General features: G+C 44.6%; 1 protein-coding gene across 2 annotated transcripts; it reads left to right on the top strand.

Annotated features, from left to right (window-relative positions):
* The first annotated feature begins 2,325 nt into the window (after nt 1-2,325).
* On the top strand, nt 2,326-19,962 carry uhrf1bp1 (UHRF1 binding protein 1). Of its 2 annotated transcripts, XM_047330664.1 has the most exons (21): nt 2,326-2,552; nt 5,336-5,498; nt 7,053-7,091; nt 7,263-7,354; nt 7,445-7,634; nt 8,174-8,314; nt 8,416-8,586; nt 9,423-9,603; nt 9,916-10,002; nt 10,443-10,613; nt 11,152-11,297; nt 12,415-12,556; nt 13,145-13,338; nt 13,424-14,628; nt 14,739-14,923; nt 15,011-15,150; nt 15,234-15,384; nt 15,524-15,786; nt 15,977-16,085; nt 16,295-16,359; nt 17,269-19,962. In XM_047330664.1, exons 1-21 carry the CDS (start codon nt 2,509-2,511, stop codon nt 17,383-17,385), a joined length of 3,996 nt encoding a protein of 1,331 aa, XP_047186620.1. In that variant the 5' UTR covers nt 2,326-2,508; the 3' UTR covers nt 17,386-19,962. The 2 variants fall into 2 exon arrangements, with proteins under 2 accessions (XP_047186620.1, XP_047186621.1); XM_047330665.1 differs by lacking the exons at nt 2,326-2,552; nt 7,053-7,091 and adding an exon at nt 6,912-7,002 and having other exon boundaries at nt 5,363-5,498.
* Nucleotides 19,963-19,967: the final 5 nt, after the last annotated feature.

Below are 19,967 nucleotides of genomic sequence, written 5' to 3'. Positions count from 1 at the left end.
GATGAGAGATCAAAACCCTGTCAATGGGCCCGACTGACCAATCGGATCAGTGAAATAACCAGCGTCATCATTCTACAGGGTCCTGACTGGGACAAATGAGTTTAGAGTAACGTGACGAATAACAAAAGCACTTTTCATGTGTCCACTGTGGTTTCAAAACATTTTTTTCTAATAAAAACACAAAATAAATACATTGCCTCATTTATATTAGAGCTTCATTTGAATTTAATAAACATGATTTGATTCCCGACAGAATCTCTGAAGCTTGTTCTGTCACGGCAGCCCGATACAAAACGAGGAGACGTCATACTGGCTCTGTGCCTAAATTAAATGTCGTGTTGTTTCATCTGCAGTGTTGTGTAGGAAAATTGGGGGGAAATGGTAAAACTTCTGCTTTTCATAGCTTTTCTAATTACATGACCAAGTGAACCTGTTTGTGAGCCCCGGGGGGCAAAACTCTTTGCAAGTAGATGGAAGTGTAACTAAAGAAACTTCTACTGGACATTCATGCCACATGGTCCTGTGTGTTCTATTCTATCTTCTGGGCCAGTTTCCATAACATTTTTACCTTTTATCAATACTTTAAAAAAAATAGTTTGTGGCTTTCCCCCCATATTTATCCACTCATAACATTTTAAGTTCCTCTTGTCCTCTTAGTAATTTGCCCCCCCAAAAAAATCAATCATTAAGATTTCTGTCTACAGAATTTGTATAATCCCTGATTTGTTAGAAATTTGCACCACTGAAATACAATATCTGTTTTTACCACATTGTTTTAATTTTCATGTACGCCAATCAGACATCAGAAATATACCGTGACAGGGCGAGTATGTGTTATTCCATCAATAAAGAACTGTAATATACATGATATATATATTTTTTAATACTCTTTTTGTTCGGTGCATAAAATGAGACAGAAAATTGTGGACTATTCCCACCATTAATCCCCAAAGGCAAAGTCAACATGTTCTAATATCTTCCTTTGTCTATAGGGTGCCATGAAAATTACAAAGATACGATCATGATCAGATCACAATAATTTTTTTTCTTTAGCTACATACAGTATATATAATGTCACCAATGCTGAATATGATAAATGCATTGAAAATGTTATCGATGTTTAAAGAGATTTAAAGAGAACATTTGTGAAACTTCTGTGGTTGTGTCAAAAAAAAAGAAGAAATTAGTACAAGGTGCATTATTTTCAATGTTTGATTTTTTAAGTAATCCAAAACAAAGATTTCAGTTTCTAGGGATCTGTTTTTTTTTTTTTACAACAGCGCCACCTACCAACCTGGATGATAACATTGTTTTTTAAATTAATAGTTTAAAAGGTGTATTCCACCCAAATACTAACCAACTTTAGTTTAAAAGGTTTATTCCACAAAAATATTATTTGCTGTACTTGTAATTCAACTTGGTTGTTAAGAGTTGCATGTAAGGCATTAGTTCATTACCAATCAAACCACACCAAAATTTCACATCACGAATTTGAACGAATGAATTCTTAACGGATTATTTCACCTCAACAGAAACAGCAGTGTAAATGTAAAATGTTTTTTTTTAATATGTCAAATGTAGCAGGTGAAGTCTCCCCACTTGTCAACTCCACAGTTGTCCATCATTTAAATATTCAGGTCTCATGATTCCTGAGATAGTGAGATAAATAAAAGAAACACATAAATAAATAAGTATACAGTATCTAGTGGTACAAAAATGAAGATATAAATAAGATATTTTTTTTATGTATGCCACTTTTGATTGCCAACTTTCATACATTTACTCCAGTTCTCCCCCGAAGCACCAAAGAGGAGAACAAGACTGGGTGTGGGACACACCAAACTGAATAAAACACTGCATCTAATAGGCACACATCCATCAGGGTTATGTGATAACTGTAACAAGGAGGAATCAGTCAAGCACGTAGTTTTACACTGGCATAAATACACACAAGAGCGAGAAGCATTAAAACAGGGGAATCTGGAGACTTGGAGTCAAAGAGATGACTTTAATAAAATATATTTTCTATTGACATAAAAAGTCTGTTCCATTATTTGAAGGAGACAGGACTTATGCACAGAATGTAATTTGTTTATTTCTTCATTCAATAGCTACATTTTTTATGTATTTATTTTAAGTTTGTTTTGTTTGTTTTGTTTCTTGTTTGGGTCGAAAACTCTGGGTCACACTCCAACACAGTAGGTGGCGGTAATGCGCCATAACGCTGGTGGCCACCCGCCAAAAAAAGGAAAAAGAAGAAGAAGAGGCGGTTCTCCCCCGAGCCTCCAGCAGGTGGCAGCGTTGTGTCGTCAGAGAGCAGCCGGGAGTCCGTGAGTGTGTTCGGTTCAGGGGAGTAGCGGCTCGGCTGCGCGGTGGTTCCAGCGGCGGCGGCCGACAAGATGCCCGCAGCTAGTTCCACGTCCAGCGCGGAGGAGCATGTCCTCTGAGTTCATCTACTGTTCCGCGTGAATTCAAGATATCGGCTGCTCCGGCGCTACACGGGACAAAATGGCCGGAATCATCAAAAAGCAGATCCTGAAGCATTTATCGAGGTGAGTGACGTGATGTTTTGGCTTCTTGTTAGCTTGTTAGCTCGAGCTGCGGGGTGCTTGGAACGCTACTGAACTAAAACAACAAAACAAACACAGCTGATGTAAGTGCACCGGGGTTTAAAGACGTCCACACGCAGGCGCACCGGTTTCCTCCCCGGTTGCCGGTTGTAGCTTCACCGCCAACACGTTCACAGCGTCAGGAGCTCTTTTCTCCGGGGACCGTGAACGCATCACAGCGCCTCAACGTGTGTGAGCGAGGCAGGTGAGAAACTGTGGCAAGATGACAGATGACAAGATGTTATATTCAATGGAGCTAATAACGACCATCTCTTTCCCTTTTTATATCTCCCAGTGGTTCAGGGTCATACGCACTATTGTTATTTTACAAGGAGAATATAAAAATGTTGTCACTGAGGCGTTTTCTTTCATTTTCTGTTATATTTCAATATTTCATCTGGTACCAAGAAACTAGAGTACGACCGATATGGATTTTTTTTGGAGGGCAGATGCCGATATATTTCCGATATCGGCCGATATATCGGATATTAAACTGTCAATGATTTGTAAGATTTAGTCGTCAAATCTTTTATGACAAAGAAATGTAATGGAGGCTTGATATTGTAGTCTAACCATAAACTTTATCATCAATAACTATGAATAAAAAGAAAGCACAAATGAAACCCAATAAACAAACACTATTTTACCTAAAATGTAAAACATAGATTACCTTTTTTTGTGTGCATGGTTTTCAGTATTCTCCACAATAAAAGATTTCATATTGGTAAACATAAGTTCTGATACAATATATCTGTTAAACTACTAGGCTCATAAATCAGCCGATATGTCAAGTTGGAGCTCTACAGGAAACCATTTAGTCATCTGAGGATGATCTAGATCTATCCATCTATCTATCTATCTATCTATCATCCATCCATCCATCCATCCATCATCCGTCCGTCCGTCCGTCCATCCATCCATCCATCCATCCATCCATCCATCCATCTATCTATCTATCTATCTGTCATCTATCTATCTATCATCTATCATCTATGTATCCATCTATCTACATGATCGAAGGTCGCCGGCTGTGGTTTGCTGTCAGTCGTGCTCTTTAAATTTTTGTCTTGTCAGTCTTTATCTCGTCTGACATCCTGCTATACTTGCACAAATATCGTATTCCAGTCGCCTCCATCTTCCTCTGCACATCAGCTTTCTCTCTACACTTGGTCTTACTTCCTTTATATCTGTAACCCTGTCGCTCAGGAGACCTACTGTACAGAACAGGCAGCTAATGTGTGATCTTGAGGCAGAATGTGTTTGTGTGTGCGTGCTCTTAATTTGGCTCAGATGACGGTGAAGAAATTCAATTTGGGTGGAAATGTGTTTAAAACGTCCCGCTAAGAATAAAGTTGCCCATAAGTCTGGACAAAAATAGTCTACCTTGTTGTCCCTGTGTCACTGAACAATTAAAACAATATTCTATATGCGAGCATCACTCGCCAACATGAAGTTTGCGGGTGTAGTAAGTGTTTCCACCAATCAGAGACATCGATGTTACACTGTAGGATTGTGGGTAGTGTAGTATTTTCCAATCACATCGTGAATTAAACATGTTTTTCTTAAAACAAAGTTGATTTCTTCCGGACTTGTGGCGTCTACATGTTCATACTCCATCGTTTCACAACCTCGTAGCTTGTGGTGAGTCGACCTTGGATAGTTACCACATTATGGCTAATAATCAAAATGTCTTTCCATCTTCGTTAATGGAAAGATTATTTGGGCCTGAGTTCACAGCCCCTGTGTTTTACGATAAAACAAAATAATAGTTACTGACAGTGAACTTCAGAGGGATTGTTGGATTTCAATCGATCACGTCAAGGCTGATTCCTCATGGTTTAATTGCTTAACAACCTTCTAGATTTTTGCTTAATCATGAAACTAAACATTTGTTCTTCGGGACATTCTCACACAAAGGCTCCTTTCTTGCCTTTTGGCCTAAGCTCTGGAATTTCTGCACTTTTTTAAAAACCCATGCTAATCTCAGCAATTGCCTGAAGTAATGGAACCACCACAGTCCTTGTTCTAAATGTAGGTCTTTTAATCATGTTGTTCACCAGCAAATCATTTCTTAATGTTCTTACCTGCCGGTCCAGAAGGCAAAGAAGAACGGTCGCATCAAAGATATTTTGTATTTTCTGACGTGTGATGTAGTGAAATATACATTTTTTAGGAATAGCAGTCGCTCAGGTTTGGTTCAACAATGGAAGTGTTGAGCCGTTACTTTGTTGCTCAACATAAAAAAGGAAAATCTTTTGACTGGCTTATCAGGTTCATCAGGTGCAGCCAGTGTTTAACTCATGTCTTCAAACCGTTGGTCTCTTGAATGACACTTGTTCTGTGGCTTTTCCACCGCCGTCTCTTGATGTATGTCTGACATGGCACGTGGATTATGGCAGAACACTTTTCAGTCATGTGAAATATAAATACTTGACAAATCAATTTGATCCGGTTGACTTTACATTTACCCCGTGTGGGGTTGTAGACGGTTGGAGCTTCCCTACATTGGCTCTCTTGACCTAGATGGAGTTGTTCATCTGTGTGACTCGAGTGGAGGAAGCTGCCGGTGATGCTGGATGACTCATTCAACGCTCTATACACTTTCTTTTTCAAGCTGCATAATTCATCTCCCAGATCGTCAGTGTATGTCGGTGTTTCCCCGGATAAATCTAACACGATGAAACTCCTCCGGACGCCAACCCAATTTTTAAATATTTCCTCCTCAGGTTCACCAAGAATCTGTCCCCGGACAAGATCAATCTGAGCACGCTGAAGGGGGAGGGGCAGCTGTCCAACCTGGAGCTGGATGAAGAGGTGCTGCAGAACATGCTGGACCTGCCCACCTGGCTCGCCGTCACCCGGGTCTACTGCAACAAAGCCGCCATCAGGGTAAGAGTTACTGACCAGTCAAACCTGATTGTGTGGCTGGTCTGACGAAGTGAGGCGTTCAGAGAAGTCCAGAGAAGCTGCTGCTTATCGTCTTGTCGTCCATTCATACTAATCAAAGTCTTTTCTTTTCAGGGTTCAAACCCCGACAGCGATAGAATCCTGTTGAATTCATTGTTATTCTCGTTCCGCGTTACCTCAAATTGCCGTGAGCTGGAATAAGGCAAAACCACGAAACTTTGCGCAATAACTGAAAATCATCTGTGTTAGCTTCTGAAACCATAATAATGCAAATTGGCCACATGGTGGCGCTGTAGTTATGGCCCAAATGACAATTTTGTAAAGACTAGCCCCCTCACACTGTGACTCTGATTGACTTAAAATTTGCCACAATGTCAAGTTCAATGTGCTCTACAAAAAAGCCAAAGGTGACAAAATTGAACGCTTATTAGCAAAAATTGAAAAGCAATAATGTCAAAAGAACTTTTTACTTTACCTTAAAGTATTAAAAATATACAAATTTCTATAATAAATGAGCACGTTTGGTCGAAGATCATGGCCGCTACTAGCCAAAATGTCTTCGCAAAGTGGCGGGGCTTAGAGGAATATTGACTATAAGTCATTAACCATTTGTCCAATCATCACAAGTCTTGGTACATAACTTACAGCTGTGATTAGCTACAGTTCTACTTAAAAACATTTTGTTACCAACCTATAGGGGGCGCAACAAATGCCACAAACGTGCATCTCAATAACCACTGAACAGAATTTCACCATACCGTGCAATACTCTGGGGGCAAGTATTGATCAAAATTTGAGGCGCCCTCTTGATTCATTCATGTTGGGGTTGCTTATTAGCATATATTCTTATAACTCAAGATGTCTTGTTTATTACGTATCATGACTCAACTCACTGGGGAGCTCTCACGCCATCTGTTGAATAAACCCACATCTGGTTTACATCCCATGAAGGGGGGACGAATGGCAGAGGGCTTGAACCCTCCAATCGCCGCTTGCGGCTATATTTTGTTAATGCTTTATGAACGTGTTTGGAGTCGTAGTGGAAAAAACGAGCAGCGGCAGCACCGAACACGATCTTTGCTCGAGGCTCCACAGAGGATGTGACGATCTCCCAGACCGGCTCTGGTCATTGACGACAGAGGGGCCGAGATTCACAGGGACACGATAGACTGGAGGCGAAAGTGATGCTGAGATAAACTGGCTGGTCTGCGTATAAACCCAATTATTTGTAACGCTACATGCATTAGACGGTTTATTTGAAATCAAAATTCAGTGTTTATAGGACTCTGGTCTCTTTGTCTTTTTTTCCCTCCTATTTTCCTTTTGTCTTATCTTTGAGTCTTACTTTATCTTTTTTCTAATTTCCCATTGTGCTGGCTGTTTGTGGAGCTTCAGATTCTCCAGTTTCTGCCGTGTCATCCGCTTCACGCTGTGGCAGTTTGAGGTTCACTGTGCTCAGTGAACGATAAACAGTGCAGAGGTTGTGGTAAGTGTTCGTGACTCACTCTCTTGACCTCGCTCTCCTTTCTTTTCCAGATACAATGGACCAAGTTGAAAACGAGCCCAATCTGCCTGGTAAACATGACGTGATTTCCTTTATACTAAGCTAAAATTAGATGACTTTGGCATGACCCCGTTTGGTTAGTTCACCGTTTTGTCGCACCACAGGTTCTGTTCTTTGTGCTGTAATCATCAGTAAATATTAGGCCATCCTCTCTCTGAGTCTTGGTTTCCTCTCCTGTGCAGTTCCTGGATAAGGTTGAGGTGGAGATGAGAACATGTGAAGAGCCTCGTCCGCCCAACGGCCCCTCTCCCATCGCCATAACAGCAGGCCAGAGGTAAAGCTGCGGACACCTCCTGTCCAGCTGATGCATATCTGATGATGAATAATACTGTGCCCTTCACCTTTGACTGTCGTGAATTCACAGCGAATACGGCTTTGCTGAGAAAGTGGTGGAGGGCATGTCTGTGAGGATCAACTCCATCACCATCAAGGTGCAGGCTCAGGCCTTCCACGCCTCCTTTGAGCTTTGGCAGCTTCAAGGCAACAGCCTCGACCCAAAGTGGCAGCGCAGCGACCTCCGCTACACCCGTGTCACCGACCCCAAGAGAGGAGAGGTACGGCGCACGGCCATCTTGTTCCCCTTAAGTCACCCACCGGCCCAAAAGTTGAAACTTTCATCTAATCGGTCTTTAGATGACACACACCACATCTGTATGAGGATGCGTTTAAAATATAACGTATGCCAAAATGTCACTTTCAAATCAAAATGGCTGAGTTCCTGTTGAGATTGGGATATGACTCCAATAGATTTTTCTGTATGTTTGGACATGATAAACGTGCCTGACGAATTTCATCCATCTAAGTGAAACCTGAATTCCTTTCAAAATGGCTATGTGGCGCAATCGGGACATTTTTGCCACGCTCCATGCAATTACACCACATTTCTGCATGTGTGCAAATTTCCTTTTGATCAGGAGCAACTTCCTGTTTCATGGTGACGGATCGATAATCGCTACCATCTTCGGAATGTCGTAAAAATCATCAGATTTTACGCCAGATGTTTTGAGATGAGCAAACTTTTGGAATGAGATCTTGTGTCGGTTGCTTTTTAATTCTCTGCAGTAATAATAATAATGTTTTCTGTTTCCATCAGGTTTTGACATTCAAAGAAATAAACTGGCAGAGTCTACGGATCGAGGCGGACGCCATCGAGAGCGACGACCAGGACCTGGGCAGCACGCCGCTGCGTCTCATCACCAACCAAGGACGCATTCGCATCGCTCTAAAACGCAGAGTACGACTTGTGTCTCTCTACTATTCGTGGTGTTGTTTACAGATCACCAGATCTCACTTACGAATCATTTTGTCTTTTAATTCTTTGTCGTTTCTGTCCAGATAAAGGACTGTAACGTGTTGGCGTCCAAGCTGCTCTTCATCCTGGACGACCTGCTGTGGGTCCTGACCGACTCGCAGCTCAAAGCCATCATTCACTATGCCAAATCTCTGAGCGAGGCCATGGAGAAGTCCGCCCAGCAGAGGAAGAGCATGACGGCCGAGTCCCTGCAGGTACGGTACCGCCTCCGCCTGGCGCGTCTACGTCTGGGTGAGGAAAAAATGAATTTATCTCCAGATTAAGAGTCATATTATGTTACAGTCCCCCTCCAATCAAAAAGGTGTTTTTCTTCTGTCTCTGTCTTCTAACATGTCTGACATTGACTATAGCCACTTGTATCTGGTGTTTTCACATGCCTCTCCCAAATGAGGAGATTTCTGTTGCACTTCTCTGCAATTTGACATTCAAACGAATCCTGTTCAAGCTAGATTTGGTACGTCACAAATACAGAAAAAAACAATCGCTGTCGAATACGCAAATGTCAGGCAAAGAAACCGGAAACTTCCAGTGCGGCGGGTGTGTCAGCAGACAGTTAGCGTTAGCATTAGCAGTTAGCATCCACGAGAGGACGGCAGGTGTGTCAGCAGACAGTTAGCGTTAGCATGAGCAGTTAGCATCAACGAGAGGACGGCAGGTGTGTCAGCAGACAGTTAGCGTTAGCATTAAGAGTTAGCATCCACGAGAGGACGGCAGGTGTGTCAGCAGACCGTTAGCGTTAGCATGAGCAGTTAGCATTCATGAGAGGACGGCAGGTGTGTCAGCAGACAGTTAGTGTTAGCATGAGCAGTTAGCATCCACGAGAAGACGGCAGGTGTTTCAAAAACAGTTTGCGTTATGTTACTACAAATAGGACTGAGCTCAGTTCCACCAACACAACACACGTTGTCATGCGTTCATTCAAGAGCTTTTAAACTCAAAATTTATTTGACTATTTTAAGTCCAGTGTGTCTTCGTTTCCCTGTGAAGATTCTCAGATGTTTTTCCGTTTTTTCCCCCGTTTTTTGTTTAGACGACGCCTCCGTCTCCGGGCCTCCACAGCTTGTGGGCGGAGCCTCCACCTGCTCCTGCTGCCAACCCCAACAGCACGAGTCAGCACTTTGACCTCTATGACGTGAAGGAGTCTTCGTACCACACCTTCATATCCCGCTTGGACTTACACGTCTGCAACGACAGCTCCTCGCTGGATGAAGGTTTGTTGTTGGAGAATAAACTTGGCAAGTGCTAAAGTGCGATCAGCAGCTGCTTTCAGACAGGAACCGAAGTCTGGACATTTTCCGGAACTTTTTTCCGGAGGGACTGTATGTGGCAAATGTCCACAGATGTGGCTCTAGATATTTTTTCGGAGCAGGCGCTGTACTGGGGGGCCACTCCTCTTCTGAGTGTTCGAGGCGAACTCGTCTCTACTTCAGTATGAAGCCAAGATTTAGTTTTTTCTAATTTCATCATAATAAAGTATTTTCTTTGAAGGTGGTTTGTAACAGCTGTAGTGTGATATTGCACAGATGAACCTCCTCCACCGGGCCTGCAGGGGGCGATGCAGCTGACCTTCAGGAAGCTGGGCTTCGACTACTATCCCGTCCACAGACCTGGTATGTGGGTCGACCGGTTTCTTTTCTTTGACTGTCTTTTAAATGCAGTTTCACCTTGAGGCTCAGACGCAGCGTTCGGGAGGATTTACTGCTCGAGCAGACGAATTGACTGGGAGAGAGAGAGTGTGACGCATAGTGTACAACGTAGAACAGCAGCGCCACTCCTGAAGCCATTTAACAAAAGTTTGAGAAGAGAAAGGCTTAAATTTTGATATTATCTGTCGGATTAAGATTTACAGACGTTTGAATACCAAAAAAAACGAGGAACATTTCTATATTAACAGTTTATTTACTGTACATTCACATGTTTGGATATTGGCTTTAGAAATTGTGATGACTCCTTTGCTTTACTACATTTTACTGTATCAATAGATTGAATTCTTTCTCTAAAGTCTAAAATTATTGCTGAATCATCTTCATCACCATCTTTCTGATTCCAGCCGATGGATGTCGACACTGGGAACGCCACAGTGGAGCCATAGAGGCTCAGGCCCAGTGGGCGGGGAAGCTGCTGCAGGAATACCACCGGAGAGTAGAGGCCTCTGGGCTCCCGGGGCCTCACAACGAGGGTCCCCCACTGTCTAGGGACTCTCCTGCAAAGACCGTCCAGGGTAGGATGATGCAAATGAATTCCCACAATTACACAGATGCAAAGGAAGTCGACATGAGAGATACATGGTCTGATTAAATAGTTCAAACTTTAAAATCCACTTACTGAAGGTTTGGCCAGTTGTCATGGAGATGGGTCTGTTGTCATTAAATAATCTTATGTAAATTATCTGGAAATTTACCTTTATGTTTGTGCATGGCGTCACGTTAAATAGCGCTGCCGCAATGAATTGTGGGGAGTCTTTTTTCTCCTTTTCCTTTCGCATAGGAAGCGCCAGTGTACCCTCTGCTAAAGGAGATAGGAAAGGAAGCATTGAAGCACCTTTCATAAGCATTTAGAGAATCAGTACAGCTCTTATCATGGCTGCTGATCAAATACTTTTGGGGCATTTCAAGATTCAGGAAACTTTAAATTACCCTGAACTCTAACAACAAAACTGAAATGAGACTTTGACCCTATTAAACCTACAAATCATCATATGGTTCAGTAACAATCAGTGTTTTTTTTTTCGTGTTTACTCTCCCATCTTCGTGCTGCAGACGGACGGTCGAGTTCCAGTTCAAACACCTCTGACAGAGAACAGACGAGCGGCCGGAACGGCTCGACGGCTCCGAGCGGCTCATCGCTGAAGAGGCTGCGGTCGAGCTGCGTGGTGGTCAGAGTGGACGACGTGGACATTCACCAGGCAAGCTTATATCATCATCATCATCATCATCATCACCATCATCGTCATCGCATGATTCGATTTACCTGCTCTTAACAGAGGCTGTGCTCCTCAATAAAAAAGGTGCTCATCCACCATGGATCATACCGCAGAGAGAATAAAGATTATATCTCACAGATATTATGCTCCCGCATATGTGACCTGCGGTGGATCACATGCACGACGGTAACAGGATTTTAACGGAAGAATCGCTTATAGTCACAAAGTCACAATGGACATTGTCAAGAAAAAATTATGTTCTTGAACAAGATAATGTAAATATTCTACTCTGCCTTCAAACTGTCGCTCCTCTAAGTAAGTGTCATGTGTTCCTGTTCCGATCAGCCTTTCAATATGTTTGATCAGATGCTGATTCCACATATTGATGCAGTGATGATGTGTAGGGCTGCAACTAACAATTACTTTCATAATCGATTAATCTGTTGATTATTTTCTCGATTAATTGATTAGTTGTTTGGTAATTGAAGAAGCTGAAATCAGAGAATTTTGACCTTTTTTTCTACTAAAAACTACTTTGATACATCGATTATCAAATAGTTGGCAATTAATTTCATCTCGATTACTAATCGATTAACTGTTGCAGCTCCGGATCAGATGCTGATTTGACATATGATGCAATGATGATGATGATGTTGCTTAACTACAAATCACAGACTTATTCAGTTGGAAACCAACAGTTTCTGATGTTTTAAGAGGAATTAAGGCAATATTAATGTTCCTGAGTGAAAATACAATAATCCCAATAAATCTCACTTGAGAAAACACTGAGAAAACCCTGGACCTCTTCACGTCACACCCTCAAGCTGGTTCCGCATTTTCACTGTGGACGTTTCAGTTTCACAGTTTTCATCAGAAAAAGAACGTAATATTTTTCAGGGTTATTTATAGATTTTAAAAAACCCCTGTAGTTCCTCATTTCGATGGAAATTCAAATTCATGTGGACTTCAGTCCTTTTTTCTGCAACATACCTCTACTTTTGTTGAGTAATTGATTTTACGTGTCTCGAATGGAGCAAAAATTAATAAATTCAAATCCCAGAATTTGTGTTATTTCTCTCGTGTGCCCGTCGATGTCCAGGTGTCGACGCGAGGCCGTCAGAACAAGAAGACCCAGTCGTTGTTGTCCTGTAACCGAAAAGCTCAGCGTTTGCCCGACGCCGGTCCAGCCGTCCACCTGCAGTTCACGGAATATTACTTCCCCGACAACCCGACGCTCTCAGGTGATCACGTCACTCATATTCTGCTTCACTGTCACGTTGACATTTTCAAAAAGAGAAATGTGTTTTATATTAAAGGGGCAGTAAGTGATTTTTAATCCAATAGACTTTTGTTTGTAAAATTCAGTGAATATTTTCCTCATGGTCCCTCTAGCTGTTGGTTCTGTGTGTGTGCGCCGGGATTGTGTTTTTGGCTGAGTCTTGGTGGGCAGTTTGTAAACATCACTCCCCCCGACACGCTAAGACACGTGCTAGCCACAGACACTACTACTCGGGGTGTTTTGGCCCAGTGGTTAGCGTGTCGGTGTCACGTGCGCGAGGCTGCGGGTTCGAGTCCCGACCAGTGAGGTCTGAAAAAAACCCTTTTTGCAAAATCGCTTGCTGCCCCTTTAAGAGTCGTGTTCCAGATCAGATGTGGGTTTACTACTTACTCGTCACGTCTTTACATTAAAACTCTGTCAAATTAACTATGTGTAAATGTCTTGAGGCAATTTTCAGAGTTGTCGGCATTTACTTTTAATGTGGAAATGTATTTCTTGCATGTAAACGGTGAATTTGGTTGTGTCCTGTGTCTCGGTCTCGTCCCTCCAGTGCCGACCTCCAACCTGTACGCCCAGTTCAACGGCCTGCAGCTGAACGTGGACGCGGCCAGCGTCCTGTGGATCAACCTCTTCTCCAGGGGCCTGCTGCTCACGCTGGACCAGGTCAAAGCCTTCTACCACCTGCAGGACAGCAGCAAGGCGGAGGAGCACGTGGATGTCCGCGTGGACGCAGCTCAGCTGAAGGTGAATACACATTAGTTTTATAAAGTATGTTGCTGATTTACTCTCTAAATCTCTAAGAGACTAAATGTGAATTTCCTTTGTGCAGCTGATCGTTCCCCTGGATTCTTCCATCCTGGACCACCCGGAGCGTCCACAGTCTCTCTGCGTCACCGTTCCTCAGCTGGTCCTCAGCAACACTCGCCACTGCCCCCACGGCTCCAGAGCTGACCTCAACTCTGTCTACGACAAGTTCGCCGGCTGCTCTTTCTTCCGGCCGCTGGCGCCCTGCTGTTACCCCAGAGACCTAAGTGCCTTCCACCCGGTACCCTCCGCCTTCCTCCGTCACTCCCGGGAGACGGAGCCACGACCTCTGGACGGGAAGCAGCTACGATCCCAGGACGTCTGGTCCCTCAGTCTGTCCCGTGTGACTCTCGGCTTCGGCGGCGCTCGGCGGTTCCCCAAAGGCAGGACGCAGCCGTTCGTCGAGCCCTTCGCCGCGTCTGTGTGGATGTGTCGTCCCGCAGCCTGTGAAGCGTCGTCTTCCACTTCCAGTCCCAGCGGCGCCCAGCAGCCCGCTCCAGAACCGGAAGAGGCTCCGCTCGCCTCCGTCCACGTCTTGGCTCACACGATCACGCCGGTCAAGTTGTGGCTGAACCACTACCAGTACGTCGCTCTGCTGAGGATGAAGGACGCCATGGCTCGGCTGGGGGCGGAGTTGGGCCGCGACCTGCGAGACGTCAAACAGGCTCGTGGCCAGAAGACAAACAAACCTGCCACAGTTTGCGTCGCGCTCCTGGTGGACTCGGCGGAACTGGGTCTTCTGTTGCCACCGGTCTGCTCGGAGCCAGAGGAGGAGGTCGCCCACACGCCGGAGACCGACAGCGGCAGCGTGACCGACTCCGACGTCTCCCCGACGCATCGCGCTGCAGACGTGGTGCAGGACGACAGTGGGCTGGAAAACGGCCTCGCTGCGTTCGATCAGGACCAGCAGGACGGGGCAGTGGAGGAGGCGTGCGAGGCGGTGGAGGAGGGGCCGGAGGGGCCGGAGGGGCCGGAGGGCCCGGAGGGCCCGGAGGGCGGCGACGCTCCCGTCCTGTCGCCCGGACGCTCCCCTGTCCTCTCCCGCGAGCCGTCCACCTTCAGCCTGGAGGGGGAGCTGTCGAGCGCCATCAACGTCACCAAGGACGCGACCAAAGACGCCTTCAGCGCCTCAATGGACCTGACGAAAGGAGCGTTCTCCATCACGAAAGACGCGTTCAGCCTCCTGAGCCGCGGCTCGGGGATGAGCAAGCTGTTCGGTCCACAGGCCAAGTAAGCGCCCGTCTCTTTAATGTGCACGACGTGTTTCTACCGTCCGTCCCGTCACGACGTGTTTCTACTGTCCGTCCTATCACGACCTCTCTGTGTGGGTGTGTTCACAGGGATCAGGTCCAGCGCTCGGATGACTCCTCCCTCTCGTTGGCGTCCAGCCTGCGCCACCAGTCCATGAAGCATTCGCCTTCCCAGCATTCCTTCGACAGCGCCATCCTGGAGGGCAGCCTGCCCGACGAGAACCTCTATGTGGACAGTGACGTCAGCGACAACTTTGTTATTCTCATGGACTCAGGTACTTTTCCGGAGCAGTTTCGCTTTGCGTTACTGTAACTACAGGTGACGTCTACTGCAGGTGTGTGTGTGTGTGTCGTGTTCCCAGAGTCCGGTTTGGAGTCCACGCTTCCCAACAACACTCCAGCGGGCGGCCGGGGAAGCCCCGCCCCGGGGACGGAGGGTGGGTCGTCAGCCGACCTCAGCAGCTCCTTGTCTCAGAGCATTGAGGACGTGTTGCAGGACACGGTGGGTTCACACGGTTCAATCGATCAAACCTTTTCTGAAATATATAAAAACGGAGATGTGACGCGGCCGTGCTGTCGTTGCAGTCGTCGGTGTTGCTGCTGGTCCTGAGCGGAGCGGCCTGCACCCTGGAGGTGAAGGGGGACGACCAGGTCGTGGCGGCGGAGGCCCAGAGTCTGATCCCGGTGCAGATGGGAAACATCCGTGTGTCCGACCTGCTGGCTGGTGTCATACCAGGTAACCTGGATTATAGAAAAGCAAATATATGTGGATCAGTGTTTTGGATTTTGGCTCAAGAAATAAAAATCCTGGTCCCGTCAGCTTCTTTGGAACAGTGTTGAAAGTGCTCACACAGACGTTGCTTCTCCCCCCGCAGAAGGACCCGTCCAGCACCAGGACCGACGGGGCGGCGGCAGAGACTCTCCGGTCGTCCGGCTGCGAGCGGAGGCGGGTCCGTGTGCGGCGCGACACTCCGCGCTGGCCGAGTCTCTGGGCTTCCTGGACGTGAGGGTGAGCGACGGCCGGGCGGAGCTGCTGGCCTCCACTGTGGCGAACATCGGGCCGTTCCTCGAGGACGAGTTCAGCGTCGACGGCCAACCTATGAGGCTGCACCTGAGCAACGTCACGGTCACCATGAAGGTCGGTTGTCCAGAGATGTTTTGTCGTTTTGTCGTTTACAGTTTGACCCAAGTGGATTATCCTGGTGTTTAAAAGTAGCTAGAGTTGAATCTTTGGACAGATTATAATCAGTTAGTGAACAGAATGCAGCAGGAATGAGAAGCCAGTGTCGACGTAATAACAAAAATCTCCTTTTGTTTTTTCTTTTAAGGACGATGGTCCCAGAAACTACCCGACCGCCCCTCAGCCCGTCCCGGCCACGTTCATCGTAGATCAGCTTCTCCTCGAGCGGAGTGAGGACGGCATCATGAGGCTCAAAGGTGTGGCGAGAAAAAGAACAACCCCAACATACATTTATAGATAATTTTACTGTAACAGATTTGATGTGCTGTGGATTCTCCCCAATCATCAGCAGGATCATGAACCGTAAAAAAAACCAAAAAACTACCCACATGAGCATCTGTGTCATATTCACAGAAAGATGAACAGAAAGTGATTGTCACCGTTTCCTCTGTGGTTCATCACTCAGCAGGTGCTGCAGCGACCGGTCCAGAAGACGCCGGCGCTTCCTGCTCTGATCACCAGCAGAGCGAGGTGAGAAATATTAATACGACCATATACATATCTACTGTGTCTGCAGCAGAAGGCCCAGAGACAGGTTTTATGAATCCAGACGTCATGAGTCTTTTTTTCTTCTTGAACCTGATTTAGTTTGAAAAAAAGAGGAAACCAAGAGCAGTTCTGTTACAGTTCATTATCAGATGCTCTTCCCCCGAAAGTCACTAAATGTTTTTCCAATATAGATATTACAAAGATTTGTCTAAATATTTAAATATTCAAAATAGGACCTTATAATTAAGAAGATAAACTATATCATACACTGCGATTGTATTAATCAAATTTGGTAGCCTGGGACCAAGAGGAATTCTGGGACACTCATTTCCCTCCAGCAGAAAACTTGCCAGTCCAATCACAACCGACCGTCTGATAGTGGGCGGGGTTTATACCAAGATGGCTGCCGCTGACGAACGAAGCATTTGACTAAAAAGTAGCTGATATTTTCACAATCATCCGACAAAAAACGACAACACAGACATCACAGAAGTCACAGACGTCACAGACGTCTCCTCTCTGCTCTCGTCTGTTGCTCGACAGACGTCACATGATTCGTTGCTCTCACTGGTCGTAAGTCCAATGGCGTCCGGAGGCCTTTTGCTCTGCGTCCGTCGGTAAAACGCCTCTTGGAAATCGAAAATGAACCGAGAGGTCCCAGACTAATATGCATGTGAGTATTAGTCTGATTACGCCTGGCTACAAATATGGCATCTGTGACATTGTTCTTTTTCAACCACACAAAAATGTATGTAAAGACATAAACCAATAAGCCCCATTTCTAAGTAAGAGTCGATTCAGTCTCCGATCGTCCGACTTCAAACTGCAGCCGAGTTTCAATTCATTCACGTTTAGTTTCTTGTTTCTCACGTTTTTTTTCTTTCCCACCAGAGACGAACCGTGGAGTCGCAGCTCCGCGACGCCCACGCCGCCCTCGACCGGGCCCGCGGCGACCGAGAGCGCCTCCTGCTGGAGGTCAGGAAGTACGACCCAGCGTTCGCTCTCTGAGAGCCGCCGCCGCCGCCCCGTCTTCACCTGGAGGATCCGTCCCGCTGAGAGACTGTTGTCTGGACGAACGCCGGGAACCATGGAGACTCACCTCCGAGGGGCATTAGTCCTGTTTGGAAAGATTCATAATAATATTAATAATAATAATAATAATAATTTTTTTTTGGATCACTTGATTCCAAGAGAGCCCTGATACAGTAACTACTTACTCACAGAGGAACTTAGTGAAGTAAATAATGAAGTGTCAATATGCCTCACTGCCGCACTAAACACAAATTACTTTCGTTCCGTTGAACGACAGAAATAACTTGAGCATGCTTAGGGGTAAATATCATTAATATTTTTTTTCTTCAGTTTATTGCCTTTGTTATTGAAATGTTCGGTCAAGCATGAAGCCAAATCCTCCTCCTCTTCCTCTTCACATGCACTGACACTGCCAGAACACATGTCACATTCCCAGACAGACGATAACCAGACTTCATAATAATTACAGTAATAATAATAATTACAGTGTAAAAAATACAATAGATCCACATGCTTTTTCTCATCTAAAAGTATTATAACAGGTATTATTAGCTGTTGAACGTGTGATGTAGACGTTAGGGACAACGATGCACTTTTTTTTTTTATTATTTAAAAACTGTTTCTACCGACGACGGTAGAAGTCTTACACTCTCTTATCCAGCTCTCGTTGAAGGCAGAGTTGTATTATTCTCTTGAGTTGTGCAAAGGTTTATCATTTTTCTTTTTGCGGCTGAACGATCCACTGAAGGACGACGCGCCCTCAGTATTGGAACCAGGTTGAGTCTTTTGTTTATTTAAAAAAAGAAGAAGAGATTTGAGTTTTATTCCACAGATGGAATACTTGATTCTTCTTGAAAGGTTTTTGGGGTTTTATTTGTAGCTTGCCAGGAAACAACGGGGACTCTGTTTGTGTTCTTACCTCGGTACACGAAGATAAAACTCACCGTGTTGTTTATTTATTTAGATCTTGTCAATACATGTTTGTTTCCGACCGCAGAGTGTCGAAGCCATATCAATCAAAAGGAAGTGACATTTAAAAAAAAGAAAATAAGTTATGGTACTGATGATTTATAGTGTTTTATTTATGTAACCGAACTCCCAACAGAATCTGACGTTTCTATGTTCAGTCCTTATCTGATGGTACGACGGAGTTTCAGGGCCACATGGAGAGAATAAAGTCGTAAATTTACGAGAATAAAGTTATAATATTACAAGAATGAAGTCGTAAGTTTATGAAAAAACACTTAATCTTTGGCACATTATCATCAGTGTCAGGACTTTTGAAAAGGCTCACACCTTTCTTATGGGTTGCTGTTTAGTAATATAATACTAAATTTAATTTTTTCTCATAAATAGATGAATTTATTCTCGTGATGTTACAACTTTATTCTTGTAATATTACAACTTTACTCTCGTAATATGACTTTATTGTCATAATATTAGGACTATCCTCGACGCTCTAGTCCCTTAAACTCCGTCATATGATGGAGTTCATCTTGGATCCAGTTTAAATTTCTCTCACTTGTCATTTATTTGCGCATTAATCTTTTTCTTGCACTGATTCAAACGACAGTGGATTTGTTCACGTAAGACACTGTTTAACAGTTTAACTTTAATTTTATGAAAAACACAATTTTTATTTTTTTAAACTTCCCTTTTTTCTACAAACGTTATAGCAGTGGTTTGGTGTTTTTCCTCTTCGGCAGGTTTAGTTGTGCTCTCTGGAGACCTCTGGTGGCTGCGACCTGCCACAACACAGCTAATTCAAAACATTTGGTATTATTTTATTTTATTTTTTTAAAACCTTTGGTTGCCTTGCCAAGGGCCAGGCTATGAATTATATTTTTTTCGATTCTTTAAGAGGAATGTAAAATATTTAAGCAATATATAGAGAATATACCGCTTTAAAAAGGACCATGACAAAGAAGAAGGAAACATGGTTGAGTTGTTCGTCAGATTATTCAGTGTTTCTCCCTCAACTGCATGTGAACTCATCCTCAACCCGTCAGACGTTCTGCCCTTTCACCTCACTGTCACTCGTAATCTTCTTCTCAGCCTCTTAGTGTTTTATGTTGGTTTTTTTTGCATGGCCCTAGTAAACAAAGACGCGGTGGCGCGACGTTGAACGTCCCCACTCCCGATGCAAGTTCCTCACCCCTCAGCGTGATGTAGCATCGCAATCCAGCTGACAAACTGGTCCCCAGACTTCCAGGGTTTCCATGACAACTCGACCCCTTACCCAGTGTGTCACGAAAAAGGGGAGACGACTGGAGCAGGACACTTCGGATGGTGTGTTCTCTCTCGATGCATGTACTGAAGTGTGTGTGTGCGTGTTTTGATGTAAATCACTTCCAGACGAATGAATCCTGGTGAAAAATATTCGCCAACACTCGCTCCTGGGGACAGTATTTTTTGTTGTTATTTGTGTAGATTTTGAATTTTGTATTGTCTATAACACTTCATTAAGACTTAATATGAAAACTGGTTCTGTGAACCAAAGCTAGTGTGTGGAGGATATCAAAAAAGTGAAAGATTAAATGATGAACTGCTGAACATGT

The sequence above is a fragment of the Scophthalmus maximus genome, chromosome 3 (genome assembly GCF_022379125.1).
Source record: "Scophthalmus maximus strain ysfricsl-2021 chromosome 3, ASM2237912v1, whole genome shotgun sequence".
NCBI lineage: Eukaryota > Metazoa > Chordata > Actinopteri > Pleuronectiformes > Scophthalmidae > Scophthalmus > Scophthalmus maximus.
Note: the sequence above shows the minus strand (reverse complement) of the source record. Positions and strands in the feature narration are given on the sequence as shown.

Excerpts from the sequence above, each read along its gene's own strand:
- uhrf1bp1 (XM_047330664.1), top strand. The coding sequence starts at position 2,509 with ATGGCCGGAATCATCAAAAAGCAGATCCTGAAGCATTTATCGAG. Across the intron at positions 7,355-7,444 it reads GCCATAACAGCAGGCCAGAG|CGAATACGGCTTTGCTGAGA; the intron begins GTAAAGCTGCGG and ends GTGAATTCACAG. Across the intron at positions 14,924-15,010 it reads TGTTATTCTCATGGACTCAG|AGTCCGGTTTGGAGTCCACG; the intron begins GTACTTTTCCGG and ends TCGTGTTCCCAG.